Source organism: Geotrypetes seraphini, chromosome 6, assembly GCF_902459505.1.
Source record: "Geotrypetes seraphini chromosome 6, aGeoSer1.1, whole genome shotgun sequence".
In the NCBI taxonomy this organism is placed as follows: domain Eukaryota; kingdom Metazoa; phylum Chordata; class Amphibia; order Gymnophiona; family Dermophiidae; genus Geotrypetes; species Geotrypetes seraphini.
This window is the reverse complement of record NC_047089.1, coordinates 242,760,676-242,780,581: the sequence shown is the minus strand read 5'-3', so window position 1 is coordinate 242,780,581 and position 19,906 is coordinate 242,760,676. Positions and strand designations below refer to the sequence as shown.

General features: G+C 41.7%; 1 protein-coding gene across 6 annotated transcripts in view; it reads right to left on the bottom strand.

Annotated features, from left to right (window-relative positions):
• Positions 1-19,906, bottom strand: part of SCML2 (Scm polycomb group protein like 2) — a 198,704-nt gene that overhangs the window by 143,943 nt on the left and 34,855 nt on the right. For 2 of the 6 annotated variants that reach the window (XM_033950597.1, XM_033950600.1), the window contains exon 2: positions 6,478-6,584. In XM_033950597.1, the coding sequence (XP_033806488.1) occupies positions 6,478-6,499 (22 nt within the window). In that variant the 5' untranslated portion in view covers positions 6,500-6,584. Of the gene's footprint in view, positions 1-6,477; positions 6,585-10,883; positions 11,092-12,363; positions 12,509-19,906 lie in introns of those variants that run through there. The other 4 variants (XM_033950599.1, XM_033950596.1, XM_033950595.1 and 1 more) reach the window with 4 other exon arrangements.

Genomic DNA, 19,906 nt, shown 5'->3' with positions numbered 1-19,906 from the left:
GGTCCTCCAGGACAGGGTTGGGAACCACTATTCTAGGTGATGCTCTTTTAACCATCCAGATGTTTCATTTTCAGTAAGTGAAACAATTCATTTCTCCACAGTGTTAAGGATGGAGCTTCAGACTGCCCGATTCAGGAAAAAAAAAATTAGATTCGATTCAGCCTATTGAATTGATATTTCGATTCGATTTTCCTGCCAAAGTGGATATTTTTTTCAAATATCCTGATGGGTTTATTTTATAGCCTCTTCACCCACTTTGCCCTCTCCTACCCACACTGGCGCTGTGGTATAAACAAAATAAACAAACAAAAAAGACTTTTCCTCTCTCTCTTAAATCCTAGCTCACGTTCGTGGTCTAACATCACAAAATAGAAAATAAAATTATTTTTTCTACCTTTTGTTGTCTGATCATTATTCAGATCTTATCCGTCCCCGGCTCCAGTTGTCTTCTGATAACTTGCTTGCCAGGGTCTCCTTCTTTCTTCTTTCTCCGGGCTAACCATCCATCTTCTGTCTCTGTCTTCCCCTTCCGTTTCCCTTCCCTCCCCCGGAGGTCTGGGATCTTTCCTTTTTTTCATCTCCATCCATCTTTTCTGAATTATCCTTTCATCCTTCATCTCTCTCCTTCCCTACCACCCCAGGGTCCACCATGTCTCCCTTTCTCTTCCCAACTACCCTCCTATACAATATCTCTATCCCCCCTCCAAACCATCCTTTGTGTCCAACTTCTCTCCCTTTCTGTTCCTTCCCTCCCTAAATCCCATTGTCCACCATCTCTCTCCCTCTCCTGTTTTTAGATCCTTATTTCTTCTATCCTTCCCCCATCTCCCCTGTCCATGATCTCCTCCAAGTCCATCTCCCCCTCCACCAGGTTCATTTCTCCCATCTATCTTCTCCCCATCTCTCCTCCAGTCCACCAACTCCCCATCTCCTCTCTCCCTCCCTCCATCTGCCTTTTATTTTTTTAATGGCACTCCTAAGCCCCCACCACCACCACACCTTTCCAAAAGAGAGTCCAGCAGTAGGGATGCATCTGGGAAGAGATCTTCCGGTGGCGGTAGCGATCCACTCCTGCCAATACTCCTTGCGTCTTCTCTCCACTGCAGCCCGCCTTCAGTGAAAACTTCCTGTTTCCGCTTGGGCAGCCGAATGGAGAGAAGACGCTCGGAGTAGCAGCAGGATAGTGAATTGCATTCGCTACCGCCTGGCCAGGGAGGAGAGAGAGCCTTGCTGCCGGGAAGGAGAGAGCCTTGCTGCCGCCAACCTGCATCAGGGCAATCACATTCTCTCCTGCTCCGTCCACACCCAGCTCAGAATGGCACTGGAATTTATACTTAAAACAAGGCTGTTTGAACATCGTTCTAACATTTCACACAAAAGACAGGTAGAAAAAAATCACTCTTTTGAGGAATTTGGGTGCTTTGTATTACATCAAATTCCCCTTACAGCTCGTTGTGGGGATGTGAAAAGATTGTTATATCAAAGTGAACAGTGGTCTATTTTCTTTTTGAAAACTATCTGGCCTAAAGGACTTAATCAGAAAGTAGAATGGTTTGCCTTCTACTGATGGTGAGATCGTTTGTTCCAGTAAATAGTTTTTTGACAGTGACCCCTATGAACCCGGAAGTATAAATTCCAGCGCCATTCTGAGCCGGGTGTGGACGGAGCAGGAGAGAATGTGATTGCTCTGACGCAGCCGTTGTTTGGCGAAACAAGAGCCTTGTTGGCGATATCCTTGTCTTTTTTCAGCGTAAGAAGTGCTATAGCAGGAAGATCTACTTGCTGCTGTTGTTGCCATCGTCAGAAGATAAGTGAACTGTTTTGTTCTTTTTCTGGCTCCCTGTGCACAGTGGTGGCTTTGGTCCCGTTTTGAAAAGTTACATTTTGAAACTTGTGGAGTTTTTTTTGCCTATGATACAGAGCAGGACTGGCTTAAGAACTCATTGGGTTGCCGTCCGTATATTGTTGTTAAGTTGAGGCTTTTTCTCCACCTATTATAAATGTACTTTCATGGGGTATCTCCACCACTAGGCTAATAACAATTTTTTTGCTGACTGTATTTAAATGACTATCATATTTCCCCTCTCCCGCCTCTCCTTAGTCTGCCTAGTAAGAACAAATGTTTCTTGGACAATGTCATAAGAAAATAGGAGATGCCAACTTCCCAAAACGTGGAAAGTAGGAAACAGCACAGTGAAGGAGATTCTGGTGCCCAATCATTTTTATTGTATATCTAGTCTTGACATGATCATGTTTCGGCCCCAAATGGTCCTGCCCAATGTTCCCTCTAAGCTGAGCGCATGAGCGATCGCTCACTATTATCATTGGGGTCGCTCATAATTTTTCTCATGTTGCTCACTAAAATACACAGTGGGAAACTGAGGACTGCATAGTAAGATCCCCGACGCATTTCCGACACAGGTGGGGATCGTGAGAGGAGCCGCTGCCACATCTTCAGTGGCATACCAAGGGGGGGGGGGCTATCGGAGAGGAAGTTCGGGCCAGCCAATCGCTGCCTGGCTGGGCGGAACTTCCTCTCCGACGGGAGAATTGACGTCGGGGGAATGCTGGTTGGCCCGACGGTGGGAAGCAGAGAGAGTTTGGGGCAGTCGCGGTGGTGGCTTTGGGGCCTGTGTCCCCCGATGGTGGCAGCAGTGGCTTTGTGGAGGGTAGGGAGAAAGAAAGAAAGAAAGGGGGCAGGCAGGGAGACAGAAGGGAAACAGAAAAAAAGAAAGGGGGCATCAAGAGAGAAAAAAGAAAGAAAGGGCAGGGAGAGAGGATGAAAAAGTTAGGGGAGGGAATGAGGTCTGGAGGAGAGGAAGCATACAGGCTAAAAGAAAGGAAGAAAGATTGGATGCACAGTCAGAAGATGAAAGTGCAATCAGAGACTCATGAAATCACCAGACAAGGTAGAAAAAATGATTTTATTTTAAATTTAGTGATCAAAATGTGTCTGAATTTATATATGCTGTCTATATTTTGCACTATGGCCCCCTTTTACTAAACCGCAATAGTGTTTTTTAGCGCAGGGAGCCTATGAGCGTCGAGAGCAGCGCTGGGCATTTAGCGTAGTTCCCTGCGCTAAAAACTGCTATTGTGGTTTAATAAAAAGGAAGGGGGGTATATTTGTCTATTTTTGTATGGTTGTTACTGAGGTGACAATGCATAGAGTCATCTGCCTTGACCTCTTTGAAAAAAAAAACCAGAATAGGAATGATAATTAACATTTTTTCAGTGTATAGTGTGCTTTGTGTTTTTTAATTTTATTGCTGGTAGATCATTTTGACTTGGTCATTTTAAAGTAGCTCGCAAGCCCAAAAAGTTTGGGCACCCCTGAGCTTGAGCATTGAAGCTGTGTATTTCTATTTTATCCCCCCTTTTACAAAACTGTGGAGCGTTTTTTAGCGCCAGCCATGGTGGTAGCAGCTCTGATGAGCCTCAGAGCTGTTACCACCGTGGCTAAAATCCACACTACAGTTTTGTAAAAGGGGGAGGGATTAGTTTGTGATGACATATTCCATACTAGGCGAAGGTGTTTTCTGTGTTCTGTGTGTTCAAAAGACATGGTTTTCTGTTAGGATTGACGGTGTAGGATTGATCTGTGCTGGTCTGGCTTGTTTAGTTTAACAATGGGTGTATTGATGTACTGCTCACTGCAATATGTAAGATGCTGCCTTTTCCTAGGTACTCATGTGTGACATGTGGCTTGTTACTAAAAATCATGTTTTTCGTACAGATAGGGGGGGTGCCAAAAAATGATGGGCCCCGGGTGTTACATATGCTAGGTACACCACTGTATGTAAAGATACCAGAAAGCTGGCGAAGCAAAAACTTTAAGTAAATTGTTATTATTCTAAGTTTTGAGTATTTAACCCTCCCGCAATCTCACGGGCACTCGTCCTCCGCGCCTGCTCATAAATTTGTGGCGTATGTAACTTGTCGCTCATGCATATTTTTTTTGCACACACCTCATCAATCCTTAGAGGGAAAATTGGTCCTGCCTCAGGAGTCTGAAATCTGAGTGATGGCATGTGTACCGGGATTGCGGCCAAGCTTTTGTAAGGACTGCTACATTGGATTTAAGGAGCCACTTTTAATTCTTCATAATATTGACTTTTGATTCTTTTAGAAGAATAGTTGCACATACCATCACTCAGATTTCAGACTCCTGAGGCAGGCCCATTTGGGGCCAAAACACGATCATGTCAAGTCTTGATATACAATAAAAGTGATTGGGCACTAAAATCTCCTATGCTGTGTCGTTTCCTTCTTGGACAATGTCAGTCATTTTTTCTATCTGGAACGGAAGCTGGAAAGAAATGATATATAAGGGTTGAGAATATCTGTTCATCCATGACAAATAATTGCCAAAGATTAAATGGGACCAAAATTTGGCATGGGGGCAAAAGTCAGTGCTCAGATCAGACTAGACTTTCCAGAGAAATTAACCCCACAAAAAACTTAACCCAATGAATTATCAGAAAATCAGTGGCACAGACATACCGGTATCTACTGATATACTGAATCACAGCAGATAGGGAATTGCATCTTTCAAATGGCCTTTCTCCTCTTCTCTAGTCTCCCAGTCTCTCAAACAAGCACACACATTTCTGTTTAAAGATACATTCAATATATAATTGGACTTATTCTAAAGAAAGTTTTATTCTCTTCCCATCCTCTTGTCTTCCTGTATTTTAATTTCATAAATATTCTTGTAAATTCATTCCTACCTCCCTTGTGTGCCATATTTATATGTCTTTGTTGTTTATATTTACTTCTGTTTTTATTCCACTTTGTTTTTAATATATATTTTAATCATATTTTGTAAACTGCTTAGACTTTATGCTAATCAATAAAAAACTTGAAAGGGATTGGAAATAATTCCATGAAGCATGAGCAACATGCACTCCCTTCCCTGTCTCAGTGTTGCAATACCCCTATCCTTGCTGTGCTGGTTCATAGGGATTCAGATATATACAATTTTTATTTATTTTAATTTTATGCAACTGCTACCATCAAACTTGGTACCTGAACTACGCACTTTGCCACTGGTTGTAAAATGTACTGTCAACTAGTTCAATACCTGTTGCCATAGGCACAAGTGGCACCCTATGACTGAACTCCAATATTCATCCTTTGAAACCTGCTGACAGTGACATCCAATATTTTGATGTTATCACACAAAGATATCCACGAAGGCTGTAAACAATCTCATGAAATTACTTCATTAAACAGCATCCATGAATTCTAATTTGCCAAGTCTCCTTCTGTATTGGTTTTATATTATTAATCTGAGAGCTGTATATTGGTGTTTTACTGTTTCTTACTGTATCACACATTTCTACTGAAAATTTATTTTCACCTCTATTGTGCCTGCATTGAGTATATCAATAGAAGAATGTGTTAAGCACCAATATTTGCCTTATCATTCCCTCTGTAATTCCCCCACCTGAGCACTTGTCTATAAATGCATCTTCTTATCTGTCTTGACTAGATTGTAAGCTCTTTCGATCAGGAACTGTCTCTTCTATGTTTTGATGTACAGTGCTGCGTATGTCTAGTAGCGCTATAGAAATGTTGCTATTCTTCGGAGATTCTTCATGAAATGTTGCTATTCTTTGGGGATTCTTCATGGAATGTTGCTATTCTTCGGAGATTCTTCATGGAATGTTGCTACTCTTTGAGTATTCCAAACAATAGCAACATTCCAGAACCTCAAAGAACAATAATATTCTGGAATCCTGACTCGATACATCAGGCTCCGCCTCTGCAAGTATTCAAATCCAGACTCAAAGCCCACTTCTTGGAAGATGCTTTCGGTTCCAAACTCCAACCCACCCTCTAAGCACCAATATCTGTCTTATCATTCCCTCTCTAATTCCCCCCACTTATTGATGCACTCTCTTGTCCAGTTTATCTGTCTTGACTAGATCATAAGCTCTTTTGTGCAGGGACTGTCTCTTCTATGTTTTGATGTACAGCACTGCGTATGTCTAGTAGCGCTATAGAAATGATAAGTAGTAGTAGCACGGAATGTTGCTATTCTTCGGAGATTCTTCATGGAATGCTGCTACTCTTTGGGGATTCCAACCAATAGCAACATTCCAGAACCTCAAAGAATAACATTCCGGAATCCTGATTCGATACCTCAGGCTCCGTCTCTGGCAGTATTCAAAGCTGCTTTCACTTCCAATCTCTAACCTACCTGCTAAGAACCAATATCTGCCTTATCATTCCCTCTCTAGTTCCCCCACTTGAGCACTGTGTATTGATGCACTTTTTTGTCCAATTTGTCTGTCTTGACTAGACTGTAAGCTCTTTCGAGCAGGGACTGTCTCTTCTATGTTTTGATGTACAGCACTGCGTATGTCTGGTAACGCTATAGAAATGGTAACTAGTAATAGTACATTTTCATATGTTCTAATAAAATGAGTTCTGCTCTTTCCTTGTCTCCACAAAAGTTTTAACAGTCCTTACCTTTCGCTGACGTCCTCCCCATGGTACCTTCTCAATGGTCTTTGTTCACACAATAAAAATTCAAGTTGAACGACTAGGTTAACTTCTTTTACTGCTGCAGTAGTTTCCTGTTGAAATAGTAAAGGTACGTTAGTTGCAACCTTAACACAACAGAACAGGAGTTCTACAATAGTGGTTCCCAACCCTGTCTTGGAGGACCACCAGGCCAGTCGGGTTTTCAGGATAACCCTAATGAATATGCACGGGAGAGATCTGCATATAATGGAGGTGCCAGGCATGCAAACCTGCTCCATGCATATTCATTAGGGCTATCCTGAAAACCCAACTGGCCTGGTGGTCCTCCAGGACAGGGTTGGGAAACACTGTTCTACAAGTTCTTATGCACAAGTCTGGGACTACAGGGCTGACCAGAGACCATCTCTATAACTAACAATATCACAGTCCTAATAACCTCGAACATAAGGAAAGGAAAGAACTAAATATAGAATACAAGAGCAAATGAAAGATTGTTAGTCTGTCCATTTCTAATACAATAGCTCAAAGTTGAGACCTACATGGTTTCTGGCTCTAGGCTCAGATCGTCGTATCAAAATATCCATTATTTAAGTATTCCCATACTGATACAAAGAAATTAGCAAAATAAATGTTCAGAACTGAGCAAAATCTCCTCTTTTTCCAACATTCAATTTAATAATCAGGGCTGGTACACAATCTATCAAAGAATGCCTCTGTCAATCCAGATAAAGGCACCCACAAATCCAGATGGAACATCGAGAAGAGAGAAATCTCGCAACAGTTATGTAAAGATCTTTGAGAAAGCTGCCATAAGAAACCTCCAAATGTATTGATCTACTACAGGGCAATTGTGGAGTCGATACACCAAACCTTCAACTCCAACTCCTACTGATAGTAGGCTTTAAACTTTTCACTCTGAAGACATATGTATTATACTGTATACTCGTATATCTTCGTCCTGGATCTAAAGTACTAGTAAATATAACATATTTTCCAGTATTTTAGATCCAGGATAAAAAATAAAAGTGTAAAATGATATATTTACAATATATTACAAAGTTGTAAGTTTTATTTTGAAGCTGGAATCAGAGTTGGTAAAGGCGATGGCAAAAGCTAGAAGGATGCTAGGTTGCATAGGAAGAGGCATTAGTACTTTGTTGTGCTAAGCTTTTTGTTTTTTGAGTGTTTGGAATGTCATTGGTGGATGACTATACCAAAGTGTATGTGTTTAGCTATTAGTGAAATATTTTATATTTCTGTTATTTTCCACAAAAAGTACAGATATTGAAGATTCGTTTAATAAAATACTGCTAGATTTTTTGCATAAAATGTCCTTATCAACGTATTATTGTCGAGTGTGAAAACATAAAAGTTATAATACCAAGAAATCTGTTACATTAAACAAAAAATAGCAAATTTTAAGAAAATTGGAGCTTTACGTAATCAATGGTTTTGGGCAATGGTTTGGGCTTTAAAATTATTAAAAATTGTTTTCTGATCAAGCACAATCAGATTCATGGGAAAACCTTTAATTCGCAGTTTTTCTGGACAACCCTAACATGGTATGCGTACCCCAAGTAGTATGTGAGACACCCACAGGCGGGGGAGGGGGGTACGCAGCAGCTGACAAGAAAGCAAACTGATCTTTCTTGCTCTCTCCCCATCTTGTGCATCCCTCAGGGGCAGCAGTTCAAGTTGGAGAAGGCACAAAAGCTACAGTGGGAGGGGAGCTCTATTCGTTGGCCTCTGTAGTTTCTTTGCAATGATCCAATACTGATCGTCCCCTGCTGGAAAGCCGCACCTTTCTCTTCCCTCCTCTGAGTCCCAGGGCAATGCATATCATGGCTGCAGCCTTGACCTTGACAAGGCCCACTGATGACAGAAAGCAGTGCCCTTTCTCTTATTTCCTAAGCCCAGGGACTGCGCAAGCAGGGTCAGGAGACTCAATTTTATTGTGGTTGCGGTCATTCTCCTTGCCCTACCACTGTTCAAAGTACAGCTCCATGCTGACCCACTGCCACGAGAAAGCAGCTCATTCCCCTGGCTCTACAGGTGGATCAGGAGACCCAACTGCATTATGGCTGCAGCTATGCTCTGGTTCCTCAGCCCAGAACTTACAACCTCAGCACTGTTTAAGGAAAACAAAAACTTCACTGTGGGGTCAGGATGAATGGGTACAAGAGAAAAGTGATGATGGTAGAGAGATGGAGAGACTATGAGGTTGCAAGAGGGAAAGAGGCAGGATGGGAAAAGAGGGTAATGGGCAGGAGGAGAGATCAAGGTAAGGGTACGGATGAAGGACCACGCCAAAATACCTCCCTAGGAATCTCCTATGAATGTCCCTGCCCCAGGCTTCTCTTAGGTAGTAGAATGAGGCGGATACTACCTTGGAGATTTGGGGAGATAGAGTCAGGCCAGCATCCAGTGTAATGGCCAAGCTAGAAACTTGGTCTTTTGGTTCCAGAATGGTGCTGTTCCAGGGGATGGGTTTAATTGGAGTTTGTTGGCTGTCATCTATGCTTTAATCTCTGCAAGGCAGGTCTGTAGAGTCTCAGTTTGGGTGGCCCGTGCTTTGCCCAGTGGGATGTAGAGTTGTGTCATCTGCAAAGGAGTAGATGTGGATTCTGTCTCTGTAGATATTGATAGTGGGGACAGTAGCATGCCTTGAGTATCGAAGCATTTAGCACTCCAGGCAGGGTAGAAACTAGATAATGACACGGGGACAAATTTTTCCCCGTCCCGGCAGGAACTCATTTTCCTGTCCCGTTGAGTTCTTCTCCAATCCCTGCCCCATTTCTGCAAGCTCCATCCTCATCTACACAAACCTCAAACACTTCGAGGCTTGTGCGGTTAAGGCAGAGCTCACAGGAATGGGGCAGGAACAGCAACAAAACTCACAGGGACGGGATGGGGAAATTGAGTTCCTGCAGGGACAGGGACAAATTTGTCCCCATCTCATTTTCTAATAGAAACCTCTCCCATGGCTTAATAAAGGGGGGAAATGCCCATTTCAAAATCTCTGTTAAGATCTGATCAGGTGTACTTGGTTGAAATTTGTTCAACTTAGGGGATACTTGGCTTGAAGTTGGAAAACACTGTCCTAGAGTACAGTTATAGAATAAGGATGTGGATCTCACACTGACCTTATTGCAATTGTATGTAGTTTTTCTTCATTTATTGGTCTCATTCCTCTTTTTCTTATTTTTGTGGACTACAAGTTTCTTAGTTACTGCATTTTTGCAGATTCAGACCATGAATATTTCTATTTTTCATGTATCTTTTTGAAACTATCTTGTTGGCTTGTTTTGGAAAATTCTTTATAAATATACGGTATCTGTTCAGGGTGCAGCAGTGGCCAAAAAAAGCAAAGCAAATCTAGAGGTCTTTCCAAATAATTCCAAACCTCCATCGTGTGACCATATCTTGAACATTGTATGAATTCTGGTCACTGCATCTCAAAAAAGATACAGTAGAATTAGAATAGGTAACGACTCTCACATAAGGAAAAGCTTGGACAAGAGTTGGCAGAAAGGAGATATATATAATACAGATCAATAAAATCCTGAGTGAAATGGAATAATAAAGGCAAAAAGCATAAGGACTAGATGGCATCATGCCATGACATTACTAAACAGTTCATTTAAAACAAAATTGGAAAAAATATTTTTTCACTCAATATATAGTTGCTAAAAAATTTGGCATAACTGGGTTTAAAAAGGTTTGGAGTCTAGAGAATGACACGGGGGACAAATTTTTTGCGTCCTCGCCCCATTCCTGCAAGCTCTGTCCTCATCGACACAAGCCTCAAACACTTTAAAATGATTAAGTAAGTGTTTGAGGCTTGCATGATTAAGGCAGCGCTTGCAGGATTGGGACAAATTTGTCCCAGTGTCATTCTCTAGTTAGGACAGAATTCCAAGAAAAAAGTCCATACACTATTTCCTAGCTCAGTGTATCGCAAACGGTGTGCATCCTGAAATTTCAGGTGTGCCGTGAAACACTGGCGAGAAGCAGAGTCATCCACACCAGCTGCCTACAGGACGTGCCTCTCGCGGCAAGAGGCAAGTCCTGTAGGAAGTCAGCTGGCACAGATGACTCTCCTCCTGGCCGGCGTCTCTCCTCTTCTCCCCGCACTTCCCGGATCCCTCCACCGAAGCCAGTCATGGCTAGATGGGCCGCCACACATGCACAGACGTTGACACGATGACATTGTGTCGACATCTGCGCACTTTCGGGTGCCTTACGGCTGCGGCACTGCATTTAGTGTGCTGCCGGCTGGAAAGTTTGCGAGACACAGTTCTAGCTGAACCTTAATGCCACCGATTACCCTGGGAATACCATAAGTAGCATGGAATCTTCTAGTTCTTGGGATCTTAACAGGTATTTCTGACCTGGATTGACTATTGTTGGAAATAGGATGCTGGGCTAATGAACCTCGGTTTGACTTAGTATGGCAAGTCTTTGCTCCATTTTCCACTTGTTTTTCCTAATTTGCTGATCTAATACTTTAGACAGTCGCTTCCTCCTTTTGTTTGTTCAGGTGGGTTCTCACTCATTCTTTCTACTTGTCTGAATGCTTGCTCAGATGTAATGATAGAACTAGGAGGAAAAAAGGTTTATTCAAATATAAATTAGAGGAAGGGGGGGGTTATATTCAAGTGCCCTGCCAGGCTCTGCACCCTGACTCTCCTTCCTCCCTGCATAGATTACTACAAATGTACTCTTGTAACCCATTCTGGGCTCCTTTTGGAAGGATGGGCTAAATGACTAAATAAATAAAATGACACTGTTCCTTCACACTTCTCCCCTTTTGATAGAGATATAAGGTACATGTTTCTACTATTCAAAGTACTGATATCCTGTTTTGAATGAAACAACCACCCAAAACATATATACACTAACATACATATGTGTATGTATTTACACTGAGAGAAAGTAGTTAAGTGTTTAGGGATTTTTTCCCCCCCTTTTTAATCCTTACTTGTGCTAGAACAGCATCCTCTCAGAATAAGTCACTGGAGGGAAAAGCAAGTTTACAAAATCAAATATGTTATATGTGGTCTTATATCCTGCCAAATCCTCACTAGGTGGGTTACCCAATTTAGGAGGGTTTTGTTACATAGTGTTAGATACAATATGGATAAAGCATTTTGGATATAAGAAAGACTACAATGCAGGTATAAACATGGAGGGGGGATTGGTTGGTTTGGTTAAACATAGAAGTACCTGGTCAAATGAGGTAGATTTGTGACATACTAGAAAGCCAATGCTGCATGACAGGTTGCTATTAGTGTGGAATTCAGCCTAGGTTTGGCATTGCATTGTAGTGATTTGCTGGATGAAAAAAGTTCCTCCATTTAAATTATGGATGTCTTGGACTACAGGTTGCTCAGAGTTCGTTTGTTGTAGTTTGGATTTCTGGAGATTGATTTGCAGCATTTGTTGTATATGGTGTAAAGCTTGCTTAAATTAAGTTCTTGTATGTAGTGTCTAGGAAGAACCAATGTTTTCAGTGGGGGTTGTTTTTGTTTTTTTTTTTGGGGGGGGGGGAATTGGGTGTTGGACGAGTTTTTATGGAAAGTGAGCGCCAGATTTTGGAGGTTTGGCAGATTTCTATTTTTACTCCTTTTAGTGATGGGCAGGAGACCCGAGAAATGGGAGTTAAGAAGCCCTAAAGGCAGTCGAGAAATGTAACCTGGTTCATCCCCCTTCACTTGCATAGACTAACAGGACAGGCAACGAGGCTTCTACCCCGGTCAAAAAGCGCTCGGCTTCCATTCTTCAGAGAGCTCAAAGCCCCTCACCCCCCTCGCACGCAGGGCCCGACCCGTCCACGCTCCCTAAACTCCCCCCCCCCCCCCCCCAGCCTACCTTCAAACTGAAGCCTCAGGTCGACCCGCCACCAGCCCCGCCGATTTCCTCCTCCGGCGCCCCGCCCCCTCTGACTCAACTTCCTTTTTCCGGCAAGGCGGAACGCGGCTGGGGGGACGGACTGTTGCGTCACGAGAGGGGAGGGACGTTGGGCGCTCTGATGCTTTCCGGAGAGGGGGCTCTTGTCTCGTCCCTAGCCGCAGTTTGTCATGGTGTCCCCCCCACTCCCTGCCTTGGAATAGACCTTTCTCCAACCTCCAGCTTTATTGTACTGTTAGGGAAATCCTCCCCCCCCCCTCTGAATATAACATCTTCTTTGTAACGTCTATGTAACGTAACCTGACATTTTTTCCAATGTAATGTAATCTGAATCCTCAATTTGTAACCTGTACCAGCAATTTTCCAATGTAATGCAACCTCCTGGAAATGTCCAGCTCTCTTCCAATGTAATCCACTTTGAACCGCAAGATACAAGCGGAATAGAAATCACTAATGTAATGTAATGTAATAATCCTCCCCCCCCCTCTGAATATAACTTCCTAAAACATTTTCTTTGTAATAAAAATAATAACTTTATTTTTTATATACCGCCACAATCTTACGACTTCTAGGCGGTTAAGAGAGCTGGACAATCAGCGAATTACAAAATACAAATAGCGAAGATGTCACAGTATAGTCAGCAAATTACAGAATACAATTAGTAAAATACACATATTTCTCAAGTTATCAGCATGGTGTTAATCGTTTTAAAATGGTATCTGATTAGGAGATAAATCTATCGAACAGTGCTGTCTTAATTTCTTTCCGAAAGGTGCCTTAGGTCAACCTGGCTCTGTTGATGGAATTGCCTAGCCAAGTCTGCTGTTTGCTAGGGATCATGCATTTCAAAATTTATTTTTATTTATTCAATTTTCTATACCGTTCTCCCAGGGGAGCTCAGAACAGTTTACATTAATTTATTCAGGTACTCAAGCATTTTTCCCTGTCTGTCCCTGTAGACCACAGGTGTCAAAGTCGGTCCTCGAGGGCCAGAATCCAGTCCGGTTTTCAGGATTTCCCCAATGAATCTGCATGAGATCTATTTGCATGCACTGCTTTCAATGCATATTCATTGGGGAAATCCAGAAAACCCGACTGGATTCCGGCCCTCGAGGAGGGACTTTGACACCCCTGCTGTAGACTCACAATCTACCTAATGTACCTGGGGCAATGAGGGGATTAAATGACTTGCCCGGGGTCATAAGGAACAGCGTGGGTTTGAACTCCAGGGTGCTGAGGCTGTAGCTTTAACCACTGCGTCACACACTCCCCTAATGGCTTTTTGTGTGGAGTATATGTACTGTACAGAGCTGGATTAATGTACTGTATAGTGGACCCTCCCACCTTCCTATTGTCACATTTTCTTTGCCCTCCTCTCCCCATTATTTTCATTCAAGCTGTTTCTTTCTTTCACCACTTCAGAAGTATGAAAGTATAGTTATGCTGTGGGCGCAATACATTTTGAGTGAACAAGGGAACTAGGCAGACAGATGCTTCAAATGAAATGGGCTTAATGAAGAGAGCTGGGGAGCTATTAGATTATCCAGTTCCAGGAGGGAGATTGTAAAATAGTTCTTGATTTTTCTGTCAACCCTATCCAGGTGAATGGGACCTGCAGCCCTAATTTGGATGGGTAGAAACCTGGACTACATAGTAAGTATCCTGCATAGTCCATCCAATCTGCTTATCGAGGTGACCAGAGCTGAATCTGCAACTCTGCACAGGTTCCACTGCTTCATCATTAAGCTCTGGTATATGTAATCTCTGCCAGTCCCTGCCAATTTTGGGGCACAGCCTGTTGAAGCCTGCCTTGTGCCAGTCCTACATCCCAATATCTAACGTTGCTGATGAAGCCCACTCTGACCTTGATCCTGATCTGTTTTGCCATTTACAGGACCCAGACTATAAAAGTCTGCTGGCATTGATTGGTCTTCTCAATCGCTGAAGCTGCTGTCAAAGCTCACTACAGTTACGAGGTTCTTTAAGATTTGCTTTCATTTTTCCCATCCTTTTTATTTATAGTGATCCTGTATGTTTATCCCACACATTCTTGAATTCCATTGCCATTTTTGTCTTCACAACCTCCCAAAAGAGGGCATTCCAGGCATCTACCCCCCTTTCTGTGAAAAAGTATTTCCTGATACTGCTCCTAAGTCTCCTACCCTGCAACCTCAACTCATAAAGTTCCATTCATGTGGCATACAGCGTTTTACTGCTGTCTAACCAGCCAAGTGAGACACATTTTCAAAAAAACAACAACAAACCACCTTATGTTACAGGCCTTCTACACTATAGGTGTCTATTGCGGGCACAGGGAGGCGCCAAGGGATGTTAAGCTTGTCCAGGGCTAGGTGTGGTTTCACCTTAAATTGCCCTAGGCATCTCCTTAGGGCTGCGATAGGCGCCTGAAATGTAGGCCAACAAAAAGCTGGTCTACATTTCAAATAGGCGTGGGCACTGAGCTGATCGCCGCTGAGCAGCTGCAGCAGAGAATCTACCCTCCCCCCACCTTTCTACAAAGGCCAGCAAAAGGGATGCCCACTCCCACTTCCACCCCCCACCATCACCTGACACTGTCCATAGCAGGAGGAATTCCCACTCCCGCTGCCAACCTCCAACACTGTTCATGGCAGGAGGGATGCCCTCCTTCCTCCTGCCGCTGACCTCACCCACATCCAATTGGCAGGTGCAATGCCTACTCTTAACTGCCATTGGCTCTGTCGAACACCTGATATTCCCAAACACCCATCCAACACTCCTCGCCACCCCCGGACACTCACCCGACATTCCCCAACACACCTTGACACCCCTCAACATCCACTCATAGAAACATAGAAATTGACGGCAGAAAAGGGCCATAGCCCATCGAGTCTGCCCATACCAATGACCCACTCAACACTCACTTGACATTCCCCAACACACCCTGACACTCCCCAACAACCACCCGGCACTCATCCAACATTCCCTCACACCCCAAGATCCTCCCCATACCTTTAGGAGATGGCTGGCAAGAGGGATGCCCACTCCCTCCTGCCGGCAAGCTCGCCTCTTCCAAAATGGTGGGCCTTCCTTTTCTAGTGCATTCTTAGATGCACTGGGGAGTGGCCTAAGGCTCTGACTGACCCCATAGGAGGGGCTTAGGTGCCAGGGACAGCCGGAGTCTTAGGCCTCTTTCCCAGTACATTCTGAGATGCACTGGGAGTGGACTAAGACTCCGATTGGCCAGATACCAAAAGTCACTGTAGCAGTTGGAGTTTTTAAAAATTAATTTCACCAAGATTCCTGGGAGTAGTGTATTACAAAAGTCCAATAGTGATGGTATGGTTGATTAGACCAGTATTCTATACTGTTGATGGAGAAAGTATGGGATGTTACAAGTGGTGTGCCTCAAGGTTCTGTTCTTGGGCCTGTTCTTTTTAACATTTTTATAAATGATATTGCTGCAGGTCAAGCGGTTAAGATACCAAAATCTGCAATACAGCAGATACCCAGGATGGTGTGAATAACATGAAGAAAGACTTGGCGAAGCTTAAAGAATGGTCAGAAAATTGTCAGCTAAAATTTAATGCTAAGAAATGCAAGGTCATGCATTTGGGCTGCAAAAACCCGAGGAAACGCTACAATTTAGGGGGTGAAGAAATGTATACAATAGAAGAGCGGGATTTGGGTGTGATTGTATGTAATGATCTTAAGGTGGCCAAACAGGTTGAAAAAGTGATGGCAAAAGCTAGGGTGCATAGGGAGAGGTATGGCCAGTAGGAAAAAGGAGGTATTGATGCCCCCGTATAAGACTCTGGAGAGACCTCATTTAGAATACTGTGTACAATTCTGGAGGTCGCACCTTCAAAAACATATAAAAAAGATGGAGTCGGTCCAGAGGAAGGCTACTAAAATGGTGCATGGTCTTCGTCATAAGGCGTATTGGGACAGACTTAAAGATCTCAGTCTGTATACTTTGGAGGAAAGACAGGAGAGGGGAGATATGATAGAGACATTTAAATACCTATGTGGCATAAATGTTCATGAGTTGAATCTCTTTCAATTGAAAGGAAGCTCTGGAATGAGAGGGCATAGGATGAAATTAAGAGGTGATAAGCTCAGGAGTAATCTAAGGAAATACACTAAAACCTTTGATTGCAAGTAACTTGGTATGCAAGTGTTTTGCAAGACAAGCAAAACATTTTATTAAATTTTAACTTGATATACAAATAGATTACTGTAACGCACTCTTTAAGGGAATAGCATTAAATGAAATTAAACACCTTCAGATAATTCAAAATGTTTCCATCAAACTTATTACCAATTCTCGAAAGTTTGACCATGTTTCAAGTTTCAAGTTTTATTGATTTTGATATACCAACTATCAAATTAATATCTAGCTGGTTTACAATAAGATTACAGGAAAAAAAATAAAAAATAATACTAAAAGTATATATATAATTAATTTAACAGTATTGTGTGAACATAAATAACATTACAAGACAAACTGGAAAGTGAGGGTTGAAGGGAAGGAAGGTTAAAAGTTACATATTGGAGATAGAAAAGGGTGACAGTGGGGTTAGGATAAAACATGGAGGGGGATTTTTAATATTAGAGCTATTTATTATTTGCAGAAGAGGGAATAAGTGAGACTCTATATGATATCAAATGCATCGCGGAAGAGGAAGGTTTTTAGTCCTGTCTTAAATTTGTCAATTCGAGGCTCGTTGCGGAGATACAGTGGTATGGAGTTCCAGAGGGTTGGGGCAGTTACTGCAAAATTTACTTTTCGTGTATTGTAAAATTCTTTTATGGATGGGATGAAAAATAGGTTTTGATCAGTTGATCTTAATGTACGTGGGGAACTATGAGGAATGAGGAGTTTATCTAGAAATAAGGGAAGATGAGAGAGTTTAATTTTAAAGGTTAGGATGATGATTTTATAAGTGATACGGTGAGTGATGGGAAGCCAATGTTCATTTTTGAAAAGGGGAGTTACATGATCATATTTGCTTAGTTTATAAATAAGTTTTATTGCCGTGTTTTGTATTAGTTGTAAGCGTCGGATTTCTTTTTGGGGTAGACCGTTGAGGAGTGAATTGCAGTAATCTAAATGGGAGATTACTAAAGAATGAATTAGGATAGTGATTGAGCTGGTCTCTAGTATAGAAGTTAAAGATCGGATGATACGTAATTTAAAGAAACAGATTTTGATAACTGAGCTGATGTGATCATGGAAGGTAAGATCTCTGTCGATAGTGACGCCTAAAAGTTTTATTCTGGTATCTATTTGAATTGGTGTAGATTTGATAGAAATGTTACCTAATAAGGATTCTGTGGTTTTGATAGATAATAGCATACTTCGAGATTTATCTAGGTTAAGAGAGAGTTTATTTGTAAATAACCAATCGTAGATAATGTCTAATTTGGTATTAATATCTTTTATATCAGAAATGTTTGATGTGTTAATAGGATGGAGAAGTTGAATATCGTCAGCATATGCGAAAATAGTAAATCCTATGGATTGGGCTAGTGTGAGGAGAGGAGCTAGAAAAATGTTAAATAGTAGTGGGGATAAGATCGAGCCCCTTTTAAAAGATGCACACTGGCTTCCGGTTATCCACAGGATAACATATAAACTCTGTTTGCTTACCTTCAAATCCCTTCTCAATAAAACACCAGCATTCATATATAAGTGCCTAATACCATATAATCCTGTGAGAACTTTAAGATCAAATGAACAAAACTTATTAACTATCCCTTCACTTAAGATCATAAATACAAGACGCCAATTTATTTTTTCAGTGACCGCACCACAGACCTGGAACGCCCTTCCAATTTACTTACGAAGGGAGCAGGACCTGGGAAAATTCAAAAGTAATTTAAAAACTTTCCTTTTTAAAGATGCTTTTGATATTTAATTTTTTTAATACCCAGGTCGTTGATTTTATTTTATTAATATGCTTTTATTTTTTTGTTCCCTTATGTACCTTTCCTTTTTTGTTCTACTTTCCTATATTAAATTGTATTTCATTACCCCTTTTTTACCTTATGTTATGAATTTGATGAATTAATTTTTAACCAATTGTATTGTCTAAAGTTTGTATTGTATTGTTTTGTAATGTTCCCCTTAAATGTATTTTAATTAATTTGTTCATCACTTAGAACAATGATTAAGCGATTAATCAATAGAATTAATAAACTTGAAACTTGTACATACAGTATACATGCGTCACATCATCACAACTGAGGCAATGGTTCTTCTCTCTCTGATGCTGCGGGAATGTAGTTCTAAAAGAGCATGGTCTTGCAATACAAGTACATACAGTATTTTGTGTTAAAGTTTTTGGGTTGTGGAACTAATTATCCGAGTTTCCATTATTTGTTATGGGGAAATTCGCTTTGATATACGAGTGTTTTGGATTGCAAGCATGTTTTCGGAACAAATTATGCTCGAAAACCAAGGTTTTACTGTACTTTTCTATCGAAAGGGTGGAACAGTCAGTAAAGGTGGTGGAGACAGATTTCAAGAAAGCCTGGGATAGGCCCATGGGATCTCTTAGAGAGAGGAAGAGATAATGGTTACTGCGGATGGGCAGACTGGATGGGCCATTTGGCCTTTATCTGCCATCATGTTTCTATAACTCTTCTTAGCTGTTGTAGCATAAAAGATTTTCAGACCAAGTTGTTAATATGATTCTTGAATTTCAGTGAGCTATCTAAGATGGTGCCCAGAAACTTTTACAAAGCCGCATTAGCGGTTGTAGTGCATACTAAACCCACGCTACGTGGTTAGAACTAATGCCAGCTTAGCGTCTAGTGCAGCCAGCAGTTTAGTGTGTGCTATTAAGCACGTTAAACCGCTAACGTGGCTTCATAAAAGGAGCCCTTAGACTCATTATTGAACAATCCTCTAGCTCTATTTTCCAGTCTGATTGAATGTAGATGGACTTGGCGGTATCTGTGATCTGAACCACAGTAATTTATTTTTTCAGTGTTTAATTTCATGTGGTATCTTGCTGACCATTCTTGTACTCTAGCTAGGGCACTGGTCAGTTTGCTAAATTTACCATTGTTAAAAGCATTGTTGCTATCAATGTTTCTAAAAATTTTAATTAAGATATTTGCTTCTTCTTATAGCTATTTATATTGATCTCAGAGTCCAGTGTAAGTGATCTCTTCTCTATGCCTTTCTGGGTTAAATGGTCATTTTTCTCAATGGAGGAGAGTAAACAGTGGAGTGCCACAGGGGTCTGTACTGGGACCGGTGCTATTTAACTTATTTATAAATGATCTGGAAATTGGAATGACGAGTGAGGTGATTAAATTTGCAGATGACACTAAACTGTTCAAAGTTGTTAAAACGCATGCAGATTGTGAAAAATTGCAGGCAGACCTTAGGAAATTGGAAGACTGGGCATCCAAGTGGCAGATGAAATTTAATGTGGACAAATGCAAAGTGATGCACATTGGGAAGAATAACCCAAATTACAGTTACCAGATGCTATGGTCTACGTTGGGGGTT